Raw genomic sequence first — 16,052 nt, 5'->3', positions numbered from 1 at the left:
CTATCAGACGGCAGATGTTTTATGTTGTGATTCACACAAAGTTGTAAGTGAATTGATTTTTGATATTTACAAATTGCATGTGACAAACAAAAGGCAAGAGCCGTTAACTATGTTTTTGTAGTTCTACAACTTGCTGCATGCTAGAGGTGTCAGAAAAGAAAGTACAAATGCTGTAAAGCATTCAGACCACAAGATTCACAAACCACAAACAAGCTTGTATCAATATAGCGATGGTCTGCAATTCACTTAGAGTGCTAAATAAATATAACTATCATACACACTTCACTTTATTTAGTGAATGTATAACAGTAAATCATAAAATTAAAGGGGTCATGACAAGAGAAAACTAATTTGCATTGATCTTTTGATATATAAGAGGTCTTTGTACCATTAAAACATCCTGCAAGTTTCATAGCTTAAAATGTCCACCTCTTTATAAATAAAACATTTATATGATCAAGCTCCAAAAAGGCTCTTTCGATATGACTCCTTTAAAGGACAAAGACATATACTGTGAAGGTACCATACTATAGTAATAGCAGTCAGTGGAGTCAGTAATTTTCTTTTTCTTTGAGAAATGAATACTTTTATTCAGCAAGAACACATTAAATTAAGCAAAAGTGAAAGTAAAGACATTTATAATGTTACAACAGTTGTGTTTTAAATAAATGCTGTACTTTTGAACTTTCCATTCATGACAAAATCCTGCAAAAACAAAATCACAAAAGAAAAACACTGATAATCAGAAATGTTTATTGAGCAGCAAATAAGAATATTAGAATGATTTCTGAAGGATCATGTGACACTGAAGACTGGAGTAATGATGCTGACAATTCAGCTTTGCATCATAGGAATACATTACATATGAAAATATTTTAAAATATTAAACTTTTGTACTATTGTAATATTCCGGTTTGTACTGTATTTTTAACAAATAAATGCACCACTGGTTAAAGACACTTCTAAAAAAACAACAAAAAAAACATTAAAATCTTACTGAATGATAGTGTATTTACTACAGTATTTTCCAGTACTGCAAAGAATACCATGGTGTTGCCATGCTAAAACAAACTGTGTTTGTTTAATAAACAATTAATAAAACCCAGTCAGCGGAAGATTGTGCGTACATGCATCTTCACCCCGTCTCCCCGAATCAGTTTTATAATGCATATCCTCATCTGCATATCACTTGCATATGCATATTCATCCACGTATTACCATCTTTAACGTTACAAGACATTCGGGAAATCTGAGAGATGAGTATTTCCCGTCACATTATATTGCTAAAAATCATTTCGTAGCCTATCCTTTCCTTGTTTTTGAATAAATAAATCAAATACATTTCAGAGAAAGTTTTTCTCAATCTTTTCCAATGGCCAAATAGTATTTTTAATTGCTTTATATTTTTAATGGAAAAAGCCCTTATTGTGCATTATTGATCATTATTTGCGCAGAAATATTTTCTCAGACCATGAGTTCTGCTATTACCATGCGCCAAGCAATCGTTGTAGTTAAAACATTAAAACACAGCATGCCACAGGTAAAAAAAAGTGTTCAAAAGCATCGCATCCACTACAAATATTTCGATTTATTAGAATATAAAAATTTTGTAACTTCTCGGAAATTATTTCATGTAATTTAAGTGCTTACCTTGATTAATGAGAATGGCATAAATTTATTCAAACCCTTATTGTAAACATGCACTGTATTTATGAATGGGACTCGAATTAAGATTTAAAGTGGTTTTCCGTCATCTGCCTTCAGTCCCTCAGCTCACCACTGGTGTCGCCAAAATGCTTTGTCTACAAAATGTGCGTACGCATGAATCAGAGTTTACTTACAGGTGCGCACATTCCCCCGCCAAATTTGTTTTTAATAGATCACAACCTTTGCTTTGCTTGGGAAGTGGCGTAAGCACGTTTCCAGCCCCGTATTGTGCATACGCCACGTTTATGTAAGACCCCAGCTCTTGTTATTCAGTGCATACAACGCTTAAGCAACAAATTGAGTAAACAATGCCATTCATAATTCCTTCAGTTTTCATCAGTGCCAGTAGGGGGTGCTCATCCTGCAGCCTTACCTGGCTTGTGGTACGTCGATGCTGGAAGAAACCACCTTGCGTTTCTGTTCCAGCAGAGAAATGGAGCGGGTGTGATCCTTCTCCGGCTCCAGCGCCCGGCCTGTTCGCTTGTGCTCCAGCACCCGTGGCTCCTCTATGCTCTCCGGGCTGAGGGAGGGCGCCTCTCCTCTCGGCACACCTCCATTCTGGCCCTGCGTGGGCCCGTCCCGTTGGCCACCGTTACAGGTGCTCTGCAGAGGGAAAAATATTCGAGTTTTTTTCAGTCTTAACAGTCTCTCCACGAGCCTCCTGTCAATGAAGCCCTATTTACTCCTAAAGGGGCCGTTAATGCTTTAGGCTAGACCCCAAATGTGAGGCTTGTTTGCTTGCGATCACAGTGCATTAGGCTGTATTTAAACTGTTTGTAATTTATACATCGGTCCATACAAACACCTCACCAATCATATTCATTGATCTGCAGGCTTGTTTGTTTTAGAAGATCTTTGCGCTGCTGAAAAAAAGAAAAAGAAATCCCCCTCTCTCTACCATTTCCCCCTTAGCACAACAAGCCACCATCCGTGACCACACTAATGCAAAGACGAGCAGCTTTTCTTCTTGCACGTCTCATCTGCTCAGCTGCCGTAGACTTTTCTATTTATTGTGACTAAAGCTGCGGGACTAAACCTCAAGCTACAGAGAGGACAAACAGGGGCCAAGACAACGCACATCACCGCATGCACCAGCGGAGAGAATGATCTAACAGTGAACGGCGTGCAATACGGATCATTATCTCACCGGAACATGATTAGTTGACTGAAGAGAGGGTAAACGCCTATCATGCTGAGCTTTGAGCATCTGGGAGTTAAAAATAAAATGGATTATCTGCGTCAATACCCATTTCATCACTAGTGAAGTGTGGTTATCTTAATAAACCCTATTGAATTAATAACAATTTTATTTATTTACCATTTGTCATCATTTACTCACGCTCATGTCATAGTCGTTCCAAAGCAAAATGGGTTTCTTTCTTCTGTAGAACACAAAGGGAGAAACTTTGAAGAATTAGCTGGCTGCTCGATTCTATGCAAAAACAGTGAATTAGGACTGGAGCTTTTAAGCTTCAAAAAAAGAATACAGATGCACCATAAAATGTTCACAAACATGAACTATGGTACAATATTCCAAATCTTCATATAATAGCTTTAGGAGAAAAACTTGGGATGCACAACAAGATTTTATTATTTATTTACTGGATATTATTGAATATAAAATTAGCTAGGTAATTGTGAATATAATAGCCCTTAGATTTACATCGTGCTGTTATCTAATGCTCACTTAATCATTAAAAATGCTAATAATTGAATAACAATGTTAAATACAGTATGTAGTTCAAATTAAATATAAAATATTCCAACTGTAATGCTGCTGTGTAAATTCATTTTCAATTTGGGATTTAAATATGTATTTTTGTTTTCTTTTATTTTAGACAAACTAAATTATTGATAAATGGCAGATATTACAATTCTATTATCAGCTGTAGCATGAAAATAATTATCAGCTTATCTCTATTAGCCATAATTCTAGCCCTTATGCGCTATTAGGGGTCTTATTGACCCCAAATGATGTTTGCTGAAATAAAATAAAAATTCCCTTCATCTAAATGACATGAGACTAGATGTTGTGACACTTGCTAACAATACAAACAATAAAATAAATTGGAATGATATCTGGTTGTACATTAACTGAAAAAAAAAATGTGTTATACATGTCCGGGGTCTCCCGAGATCCCAGACAATACAATGTGATTTTGTAACAAAATAATGTACTTTTTTTAAACAAATGAAATGTCACTCACTGTATTAATGTTTTTACTCTACATTTGTACAGTGTTGGGGGGATTTAAGGCATTTTGTCAAATATAAAAAAACTAAATCAGCCAAAAAACAGAACACAAATACATCAAAGTGAACTGGCAGCTCACACACACACACACCACCACAAAAAAATAATTCACCCATAGACATCAATGGGAGACTATAAAAAATAGATTTTTGTTACATGATTTGTCAAAAATTCAGTTACAATACACACAACAAATGAAGGGTCGATACCACAACACATCCCTGATGGAGTAAACACACACAACATAATGCTATTCCATGTAGAAGATGAATGCCGGGTTTTGCCGTATTTTCAGGAGATGAACAGATTTGTTAAAGTGGCATCATGGTGTGCAAGACTTTCAAGCGTCAAATCAAAAATGCACAGTTGACAAGTTCAAATTTAAATTTCACACACTATTAAGTTCTGTCTTTCTCTCTCAAAACACACACCCTTGCTTTGTGCCTTTTAATGGCCACAGCTTTCTCACATCATGTGGAGCACAGCCTCCAAAATGATCAAATATGGGTCACAATTCATATGCCAGTCAAACTATTCAAATAAGTTCTTGTTTTCGCTAAAGAGTTAAGGGTTTTAATCAATTTAAACAGATCTCGCCTGATCTAATAAGAGAATTAATTAGATTTGAGAGCGGGATGCACACAGATGAGCACTCGAAATTAATTATCTACAAATTCTTTATTTATTTATATTTGAATATTCATGAGGAAAATAAACACTACGTTCACGTGCGAGATGCTGCACTCAAGGTTTGAAATATCTACTGCCAAAAATAACTATGCCGCTCTTTATAAACCAATAACAAACACATCTACTGCTTTTCTGCCCCTGTAACAAGGTTCCATCATCCAAAACCTCAACCCTTTTAATGTGAATGAAGTGTAAACCAGCAACAAAGCCTTGGTGCATTAAAGAGTTAAGACTGGTAGACAGCCTGTGTGGGTTAATTACATTTTGATATTAGGCAGTGGAAACAACAAGGGAACGAAAACAATCCAGCCCGCCTTTGTCTGGAAATGCCATACTGTTACACACTTAACGTGAAGCCCCTCCTTGTGTCTTACTATACCAGTCAACAAGTGGCATTCCCCCAAGCCAAATGTCTCTCATTTGGGAATCCAGGCGCCTTGCCAAAGCCCCAGATTCTATGAGCATGACCTCTGTAGAGCTCCGTTTTGCACCGTTACGGAGCAGCTGCTCCGGGACCATTAGCCCCCACCTTATAGTTTCACATCCCTCCCTGCTTGCATTGCTTACATCTTAACATTTTCCCCATCATGCGTCACCAGAGAAAATGTCACCATGTCTTGTATATAATACTTGCTTGTGTTACATTTGAAAAGTGGCACTTTATTATCTCTGATTGCAAATTAAATGGATGTCTGTTTGGGAGTGCAGATGTACGTCACACAAACATTTGGTGTAGCTTACTTGCCAAAAACAAACACATGCAACCCATTACATACAGCAGCATCCAAATAAAATTTGATTGCACGCATATTTCAGTTATTACATTTATTTTAATTTACTTCAATTATTTTCCAGATGTTATTAACCTTACAGTCTTACAGCTCTGATTAAAAGAGAATGAAATAGAAGAACTTTCTAACCTCTTTGTTTTGATATGGCACCTCGGGCTGTTTAACTTGATGACTGCAATTAGGTCATTATAAAAAACCCTTTGTATTTTGCAATTACGTGCAAGCGACTCAGCCTTGTGTGCAATCACACAAGAGTTCAGTGAATAAAATGAACATGATCTAAAGCATTAACTAAATATCAAATGACATATTTACAAAAACGCGATTACTGTTAAAGCAATTAATGTCGAAAACACTCAAAAAGAATCACTAAGGCGGTTTCAGCGGAGAGATGTACGCGCGCGCCAAAAGATGCTTCTGCTGGCGCGTGAATGAATGAATCCTGCAGAGCGTGTTTGTTTGCCACTGTTCTCCACCCACTGAAGTCAGATCATCAGTGGCTTACACAGGCCCCATACAGCCACAGACTGCGACTAAAACGACCACAAATGCAACAAAACAACACTATTTTACGACAATCATTTAGAAAATTGTCAGTCGGCAAAACTTTGCGTTTGTTTACCACAGGGGTTTTCATTTCGTCAGATTTCATCTCGTGATTCATTGGGCATACATATTTAGTCTGTGTTTCCAGCACCGCTATTTTGCATCTATCTGTTGCGGTATATTCACAACAGCGCGAGATGTCTGTTCGCGAACAAAATGACTCTTATGAATGTTCTTTGATAAATGCGTCCAAAAGATTCAATAACAAGCGTTTACATGCGCTGAGCTCACTCGATTTGAATCATTCAGAGAATCATTCGGAGCCGTCATTGAGTTCACAAATGACTCCCTCACTGAACTTGCGAGTCATTTTTTCGTTTATTTTCGATTGAAAATAAACCAATCACGGCTACTCAGGTTTTAGGTTCGTTAGACTTCAGCTGATTGTTCATATGACAGACAACATGTATCCTGAATCGAAATATATGTTTGCACAGTCGAGTTATATTGTACTAGATTAATAAAGAAATAAAAACAAAACAAAAACAAGTTAATTGTGGACTGAGATCCTCTTGTAAGATGGATTCGTGCTGAACGGAGAACTTGGGTAAGACTGTAAAATGAGAGATTTTTCTCCAAATATTCTCACAAAATATTTATATTGCACAAATACAGTCTAAATCACTAACAGCATCGTTTTAGTTTTAAATCGTTTTAAATAGTTTAGTCCCGTTTTAATAACTAACAATTGCGTAGTTTCATTCATAGTAAAGGTGAAAAAGTAAGCTATAAGTTATGAACTCGAGCTATATCAATATGAAATTGCATTTTCAATTCACTCTACTTCAATATGTAGCCTAGTCATTTACAACTATTCCCATCTAAAAATGAGGCCAGAATTTTCCATAATAAAAAAAAGTTTCATGTAATGGATTGTGAGCATGGACACCGTGCGCTTCTGAATCTATCGAGCAATTCTATAATTTGGTAAGCTAAAACGTAATTGGCCCCTAAATGTTTAATTTGAGGGACCAATGACCTAGTAATTTTAATACGTCGCTTCGTCCTCAGCATGATTACTGCAATATCCACTCTCACACATTATTTGGATCATCAAGCAATCTCTCAATGCACTGTAGAGAATACTGTGTGCGACAAGCAGCACAACAACAACAACAAGACCAGCTGACCACACACACACACACACACCTTCAAGCTCGACTTCAGTGGTGCTTTCGCAGTCATCTGTGCGATCTCTTCCTCTGAGTATTCTTTCAAGCTCCCGTCTTGCATGAGCACCGTGTACACGTTGCGCCGATGGCCGGTTGAAGCATCTCTGTTGTCTTGTTTGACAGCCTGGATCACTCCCGTGAGCGGAGCCACGTCTCCCGTTAAACTCGGCGCGTACACGCGGCTCCCAATGACCGAGCGCTTCACCAGCCGCCGCGTATGCATAGTTGATATATCAATGAAATGCGCAAATATAAGTACTTCGATCGTTGCACAGCGATGCCGCTTTAAAAAAAAGAAATGTCACGTTGACAAAACATGAACGGACCGACCGTCATCATGGGCCGTATGTGCGAATAATACGACAACATCACCACAGATCTGGACCGCATCCACATATTTCACCGGCGTGAGCGCGCATGTTTGAGACAACGAACCGATAAACCGTTAGAATATGCAAATGAGCTACGCTAAATAACCTCTCCGTCCGTCCGTCCGACCGACCGAACAACCTACCGGCAACCGATATATCTTTCTTCTGTCGACCTGTTTGTTTTGCTTGCCGTTCCCTTAAAGCTGGCGGGTTGTGGTAAAACATGGAGCGGAGCACCCATTTTGACTCGACAAACACGATGTATTTTTCACAATACACACCACGAGCATTTATGTCATAAATCGCCGAAGAGCGGCAGAACAGAAATCTAATTAATATTACAATATTAATAAACGTCACCAGTGTCGACTGTGCTGTTTTAACAGCCAGTTTGTACCCCCTAGATTAGCGTAAACCCGGTTTCATGTGAGAAAGACTCCATTCCATAAAATCCATCCGGGTTTTCAAGAGCCACTGGCTGTACCGGCGGAATGTCGCCTGTAAACATGTGCGCTCGCGCAGCCAGTGTGCGTTCTCATTGGCTCACGGCACACACGCCTCCACTCGCTCGCGCTCGCTTTCTTCTGCAGTTTCCCTCCAAATACAAGCAACGGCTGCAATTACAACAATAACGCAGGGATGGAGAGATGAGAGTCCATCTTTCTGTTTGCGACCTGTCTTCACTATGAGCTTCTGAGAAGTAATTATTTAGGTAGGTTGGTGAGTGTACATAACATTAATAATAATGATGATAATTACCTGTCAAAATCGGGTTATGAGTGTAATGTGAGGGTGTGTGACGCGGCGAGAATGATTGACAGGCGGTGAGGATTCCTGAGGGTCCTCAATGTTGTGACCTGTCATCAGTAGTCAGTACAGTACAATGACTGTTAATGCAGACTCAGTCACACTTGCCACATACCAAAACAAAAATGCAAATATTTAAAAGATTTGTCATGCTGAGGAAGGAAACGCTGTGGACATATTTCTATTTTTGACGTCTTAAAGGGATAGGTCACCCAAAAATGAGGATTATCGTCAGTTAGTCATTCTCATGTTGTTACAAATCTGTATGAATTATTTTCTTCCATTGAACACAAAATTAGATGACAGAATAAGAGCCTCTGTCACCATTCACTTGGTAAAGGATAGATGATCACAGAATGTTAATAATCTCCCCCTAATACATTCCTAAATAAAATGTAATGACATTTGATAAGTGACACACTAATCTTTATAATGTTTTTTGAGGAAATTCGGAAACAGGGAATGACTTCCAGACTAAATTCAGTATACTCCCTTAAAATGTAATATCAATGTAATACTATCTGTCACAAACTTAAATCGATGTGTTTACACTGAAATTAATGGCATATCCCAAACAGGTAGGCCTACTATACTAGCACTACTTACAATAAAGAGAGACCTGTCTCGGTTCTCATTTGAACATATACTGACATAAATTTCCTTCAGACACATGAGATTACCACTATGCCTCAATCCTTTTATTTGCAGTTCAAAAGGCTATAATTGAATAGTTTATTCTAAATGTTTACATTTTACTTTTATGCCATTTATGCATTTGCCATTTTTATTCAACGTGACTTACAGAGCATTCAAACTATACATTATCAGAACATGACAAAAAAATTTAAACTTGCAGTAATAAAGATTTTTTATATTTTAATTTAAAACATGGGGTAAGAAACTATATGTAAGTCTCTTACCGTTCTTGATAACGGCGTAGTTTAAGGAAATAATAGAAGGAATATACAATGCCATCTCAAATATTCTTACATTATTACAGATTTAGTTGTGCAATTTGTACCGATTACATTTCAGAAGTAATCCACCCTCTTTTGTGCAATATATTGCCTTAATTGGCCATTTTTACCTTTGTGGCCCGTTAAAGACAAACATGTACATTATTGTACATGCTTGTCAGTGTGAGTTCTGAATTGATGGTATGACATTGATCATTTCTCAGTGTATATAATTACTGTGTGCTTGTGGGCATGATAACCCACAGTGGAATGGCTGAAAAGATTTAAGCTTTTAAGGAACAATTTATCCTTATGAAGTGAAAATAAAAAATCTATTCACTGCCCTTGTTTGCCACCGCTCCCTTATAAGTACTTGCATTGAAAATGAATGTTGCTCTGACTACAGATTCAATCAATAGCAGGCTGTGCAGTGAAATATGTTCTTAAAGTCCCCTAATACCAGTGCATCGACATGATAATAAAACTGCCTTATTGCAGGTTGTTTTTCTACACTTGAGAATTTAGTAGGATGTATCAACAGATTATATATCAACAGATTATACTGTGTTTTTGCACTCTAATGCAATATAAATGTCCTTGTCTTACTAGGATTGCATGTAAATATAGCACTATTAAGGACAAATTATGTTAATGTTTATATAAATCAGTTGATGTGGATAAACAAACACATGCACACACATTATATTAGTCCAGCATGACTATATTGTTTAAGAAGATTATGATGAAATAAACAAATGCAAAATTCATTCTTATTTACAACTAAATACACAGAATTTGGTTAGAGGGAGAAACAAAACATACAAAGTTTCACCATGATATTAACTATAACAAAGATCTTCTCAATATGGAACCTGTACCTACACAACGTACCATTACAAGCAAACACGGACAACATTGGACTCAATCCAGTCCTTATTTAAACCTCACATTAAAATATAAGAATTCCAAAGATAATACATATTCCTGCTATTAGCCTTTTTAATGTTAATACACCTTGACAGTCTTTAAATTTTCTTGAATTAAAAATGCATCTAACAGCATGTATTCCACTGACTCAATACAAACAAACTATAAAATGTCCTCATGCTGTCATTTGAGAGCTGTTGCCAATTATTACAGAAGCATGCTTAAACCGATATAATTTAACAGATCAAAATAGTCATTTGAATATTTACAAGTGTCTCTTGGTGGGAAGTTGTCCCATGCGGTGTCTGGACACGCTATGCTTTTTGATTATACTGCTACATGAATGTAAAAGCAGCTAAATGCATACCTGATCATAAAGTACATTCACTAAGCTGCCAGGCAAAGCTGCAGTGTGGCAGTACCATGATGTCTCTTTCCTGCTGTGCTTTTCAGCCTTTTGAAATGTTGCGTACCTATTACATGTAAAAACCGAACAATATCTGAAATATATAATGTATCTGATATACTTAAGCAATACAGCTGCGTCAATAAAAAAAATAATCACACATACATATTGATGCAACATAGCTCAATTACATCACAAATGGCAATTAGTGAACAACTGAAAACCAGCAATAGATAATGGTCAACTTTTTATTAATACCCTTTTAGTACACTCATAAATGAGTGCTTAACTTTGCGTACCTTGAAGATCACTTCCTCACCTGAGCCTGTCAGTTGACACATTAATTATAAAACATGTTAAGTGGCTCAGAATGATGGCTACATTTAAATGTTCTTTTTTTATATTTTGATATTTGTTACGTAAACGTCACTTGCGTACTACTTATTCAGAATGGCTGGAGCGTTTCGTTTTTATGATTATGAGTGTACTTCCTTAATGGACTGAGCTGAGAGGTCTGCTGTTGACTGTATCTGATTGGTTCTCATTTTGGGGTTATATAAGGACACAACCCCTCAGTTGCTCAACTAGTATCACGTGATAACGGGCAGGCAGAGTGCAGCTTACAGCAGGAGCACTGTTTAAAAGCATGGAAACTACTACTACACAATGAATAAAATATTTCTAATAAGACAGCCACTGGTGTGACTTTGCTTTGAAAAGTGGTGGGGACATGTGGGAAGGGGGTTACACAGATGTGACGTTATGTCACAAAATAGTGAAAGCTTAGCTTCTGAATATTAATTAGGATATGCAAATAATTTACTGTTCTAATAAGTAGTCTGTAATTTACTGATCAAGTGTGTAGTAGCGTATTTTTGAGTCAAATCTTAAAAGTCATTACCATTATAAGTGCATTGAAATAATTTAAACTAATACATTTGTCACACATTGTTGCTAAGTTCTTGATGCAGCAGTCATTCTCACTGTATATTCCTACATATGAACCCTGAATCTTTGGTCTAGCAAAAATTATTTCTTTCTATATGAGGGGTTTGGGGTTCTAATCCGCTCTAATGGAACTCTACCCATAATTACAGCTTTACATCAGTGGATATCAGGAGTGGGAACAAAATTATTTGCAGTTTGTTTTGTGATTTCACTAGAACAGGAACGAGCAATGGAAAAATGATAGATTAGAGCACATATACTCATTTCTGAGCAGGCGTGTGTGCTGGAGAGAACATTGCTATCCTTGCTTTCAGGGACATTATTATAACAACACACAAATGCACTGAAAATTCCCGCTTAACAACTGGAGATGCCACCTCTGTACACTCCCTATTGCAAGCTATTTCAGAAAGTGGTGGGGACAAAATTGGCCATGGCAAAAAGTGGTGATGACAAGTATGTCATGTCATGATGCCAATGAACACAGCTTCTAGGGGCATCTCGGGTTTGTGGTACCCAGTTATTCACATGAATAGCATAACAAACTCTCTTCTGAGCGACTCTAGAGTGTTTCATTTCCTATGCTGGGTCACAGGTCTGAATGAACCCTTTCATTAATAATGTTCAAAAACAATGGAATAAAAGACTACACTGAAAAACATTAAATCCGGAAAGGTTAAGTGCATTATTCTCATTATACCACCCCAAATTCTACTTCTAAACCTCAGAGAAGTGAGTTCTCATTGCCCACTGTCCCTTAAATGCGTGGTCAGAGACGGGAGATGTCCCTGTTCAGACCCAGTTCCCCCACGCTCTCGTAGTCAGGTTCCCTGATGCCATTGCCCTGATGAGCCTCTTCAGCCGCTTTGGAGATCTTGATGGTCTCGTACGCAGGGTCTGCATTCTCTGTGAGCCCCTCCGGAGGCTGGGAGCCAAGAGCCATTGGGTAATCATCCCCAACTGTGGCATAGAGATCACTGGAAGTCGACTCCGGCACCATTCCCTTGATCTCTCCGATGCAGCTGTAGTCATTCTCTGTTTCCTTTACAGTATTCTTGGAGTACATGTCTGATAACTGAAAATTGAAATGTAACACGAATGAGACATCTTTACTCCACAGGCTTCTTAAAGGTTCAGGGCGATTTTAAAATGCAAATATTATTAATTGTTGGTAAAACCTACAAAGGCTTCAAGTTGATCTTTACAAGGCTTTGAGATGTTGATAGACATTACCTCACTGTCCGGAGACACATTGTCTTGAAGCTCTGGAGTCATCACCGGAGAGTGTAACTGTAGGACAATGATTGAAACGAGACCATTAGTTAAAAACATAACTAACTCAATTTAAACGCACAGCAAATAGCTCACTTCAACTGACACATGCTAGTGTCAAGGACTGATTGATGCAAAAACTAAGCCACTCATTCATTACTTAAGAGTTACTGATTGAAATCAAATGTACAGTTCCTCTCCAATCAAGAGCGGTTGTATATTTACAAAAGGAATCAATAACTGAGTCATTAATTAACAAAGTAAATCCTACAGTAGGTCAATAACGGACACCTTGGCTGTTGGAGAAGAATATCAATCCCTGTCTCAGTCACCTCACTGACAGAGAGACAACAGTTAAGTGGGGAATTTTTGCTATAACCCCTCCAAGATTAATCCTAAGCAATTTTAGCACCAACATTTCAAGCCTGTTTTGATGAAGCCACCTCACCCAGTTAACCTGAAGTATGTTTTGCTTTGATTATGATCATGCAAAATGAGCATCAGGAGCTAGCCAGATGTGCTTTGATAATTAGCAAAGCAATTCATTTAATAGCCCATCCAAGTAGCTCCGCAAAGACCCCCCTGACCTCATCACAACTAACAAATGTCTCTTACAATAAAGCTTATTTGCTAATTCACTCATGCCTTTGTCTCTGTCCAGCCCTCTATATTAATTAAAGTGCCTCTTCCATTGATTTGCTCATATAAGAAATGAATAATCATCAGCAGCGTTTAAAAGCACTGTAACGTCATCACACATGAATGAATATCAAATTAAGATGTATTTACAAAAAAATAAAAATAAATAATAATAATAAAATATTCGCTTTTAAGAAAACATTTATGGGACTGTTCATGTCAGATTTTGTTGCCGATTTGAAGTTTAGCAAGCAGTTTCAGTACTTCCTTATTCAGGCAGATTGGAGTTAGACTTGCTTGACCGAAATAGCTGCCTGGAGGCATTGCAAATATGGCTGCCGAGTGAACTGGCTTTCCTTGAAAGGGACTATATCCACAAACACCTGCGTAGACACCTGAGGTGGATCAAATCTCAGCAACATTTTGTACCGAAGTGATATGCAATGACTTGTGGGTAACTTCCCTATTGATCTCCGTTTGTAGTGCCCTTGAGAATGAACACCATGTGGCCGAACACCATGTGAAGTTCACATTGAAAGATACCCTGAGTGTGACAGGATGCTGACAGTACAGCCCAGGCATGAGGCAACGGCATGTGCACTCAATGGTGTCCATTATTATTTTCTTTCACGCAAATGTCAGCATGTGCCCACACATCCTTTGACAGGCAACAGCACTAACAATAAAAGTCCTTCCCTTCAACAGGAGACTTCTGAGTGTTGATGTGCTGAAATAACAGTTTATCAAAGACAGCTGCTCTCAGTCCATCACGCTAGCATAGTGACTGTGACACCAATGCATAATGCCACACATGGCGCTCCGCTCAAGCCAGGCTTGCGTGCTCGCTCAAATAACCAAGCATACAGTCCACACAGTAAACTAATGAGGCAACGTGTCCGATGTGCATACATGTGTTACAGCATGCACTTGTCAGTTTGGGCATCCCAGCTTTAACTGACCGATTTTCTTTTCAAACACAGATTGATGTACCTGTAAACACATGCTCTGCCGTCTCATTCATCATGAGGGTGAGCTGTCAGGCAGTGGACAGCTGGAACACTCTGATCCCTATACGCATATGTTAGCACAAACATGCGAGCGATAAGACAAATCACTGCTGCCCCATTACATGTCTACATCAAGTCACGGCGAATGGGATATGGAATGAAAGGGGTCAAGTTTAAACCCACAGTGTAGTAGGAGAAGGGTACAAACAGTTTCTCGAAATGATCAAGAGGATAATAGAGTAAACCACTTATTTTACTGAGTACTGGAGAGGACACTACCACAAATGGTTCAGGTAAGTGACTCACCATCTGACATCTACAGATTCACTAAAGCCCGTTTCCACTGCCAGAGTACCAGTGCCAGATCCAGTGGCCAATCTGGAACCATTACACACATTTCTGCTGCAGAAAGGTTGGGAAAAATTGGCTCTGCATTGGCCCTGGCCCCTTCAATCTGCTGATTTCGAATCAGGAACAACTCACTTATGGCAAGTCTGATGCAAAGCAAAACTTGATTGCTCACTGTTAGGACTGGTTCAGTTGGTGAACTTCCCGTTCCTATATAAGCCACGTTGCATCTGACACTTTATTTCTCAATACGACATTCTGACTAAAATTATTTTGTTTACAAAAATCAAATGTGAGAACTGATTGCTTGATTGGAGTTTTATTCATTATAAATTCTGACTCCAAGCATTTTTTATGCTAAAGTATGTTCTCAAATATTGCAAACAAAGACTCATAATGCATACATAAACAAAAGAAGTAATAATGTAGCTCAGCTCAAGTCAGTGGAAGCGAGGGCCAGTTTTGACCATAGAGTTTTCCAGATCACTGACCAAGCATGAGCACCATTAGCTCATGAGAACCACCAACTAGCACCATTTTTGGTGGAAAAGACTTACAATTGATATTGTGCAAGTATAAAGGAAGCAGAAATACAGGGCAAAAAAAAACATGAAATGAGAACAACAAAAGGAGAGAGAGAGAGCAAAAGAGAGAGACTGACAGAGCCAGAGAGCATGAGGGAGTGATGAACAAAAGAGGTGCGGAGCGTCCTCGACTGGCGACAGTAGCGTGTGGATGTAGTGGATGCTTACGCCGTGTGCAGACATTGACTGCGGGCACAACAGCAGCCTCTCTGCTCGCCTCTACAGATGGGTTCATTTGTATGCTACAGGCGCATGGACGCATTTCACCGTCAACCAGAGCACATACCCTGAAAGATTGTAATTAAACTGAAAAACCCTGTTCTCTATTGTTCTCTTGTGGTCTCTAAGTTAAGCTTGCACTAGAGAATGTCAGTGCAGTCCTTTTTGGTCTGTTTCTGAGAATATTCTTCTTTGTTCTCATGTTATACGTGTGAAGGGTTGCATCATTCCTGAGTGAGAAAGAAAATCTCCAGCTAAAGGAAGTGATTAATGCAGGAGAGTAACTGATGCCATAGACTGTAAAAAAACTGTATGGAACTATGTCTCTAGCGGCCAGTCGATAAATTG

At 38.4% G+C, this 16,052-nt stretch overlaps 2 protein-coding genes across 3 annotated transcripts in view; both read right to left on the bottom strand.

Annotated features, from left to right (window-relative positions):
- znf704 (zinc finger protein 704) overlaps nt 1-7,806 on the bottom strand; it is a 54,523-nt gene extending 46,717 nt beyond the window's left edge. For both annotated transcript variants that reach the window (XM_077196283.1, XM_077196284.1), the window contains exons 1-2: nt 7,198-7,806; nt 2,081-2,310 (exon numbers count right to left, since the gene is read on the bottom strand). In XM_077196283.1, the coding sequence (XP_077052398.1) occupies nt 2,081-2,310; nt 7,198-7,443 (476 nt within the window). In that variant the 5' untranslated portion in view covers nt 7,444-7,806. The remainder of the gene's footprint in view (nt 1-2,080; nt 2,311-7,197) is intronic.
- A 2,251-nt stretch (nt 7,807-10,057) lies between these two features.
- The window catches only part of pag1 (phosphoprotein membrane anchor with glycosphingolipid microdomains 1), a 57,538-nt gene continuing 51,543 nt past the window's right edge, over nt 10,058-16,052 (bottom strand). Inside the window, exons 7-8 of the mRNA XM_077196282.1 lie at nt 12,869-12,925; nt 10,058-12,710 (exon numbers count right to left, since the gene is read on the bottom strand). Of these exons, the coding sequence (XP_077052397.1) occupies nt 12,405-12,710; nt 12,869-12,925 (363 nt within the window). The 3' untranslated portion in view covers nt 10,058-12,404. The remainder of the gene's footprint in view (nt 12,711-12,868; nt 12,926-16,052) is intronic.

The sequence above is a fragment of the Siphateles boraxobius genome, unplaced genomic scaffold (assembly GCF_051911475.1).
Source record: "Siphateles boraxobius isolate OS27281-9 unplaced genomic scaffold, OSU_SipBor_1 35, whole genome shotgun sequence".
Taxonomy (NCBI): domain Eukaryota; kingdom Metazoa; phylum Chordata; class Actinopteri; order Cypriniformes; family Leuciscidae; genus Siphateles; species Siphateles boraxobius.
Note: the sequence above shows the minus strand (reverse complement) of the source record. Positions and strands in the feature narration are given on the sequence as shown.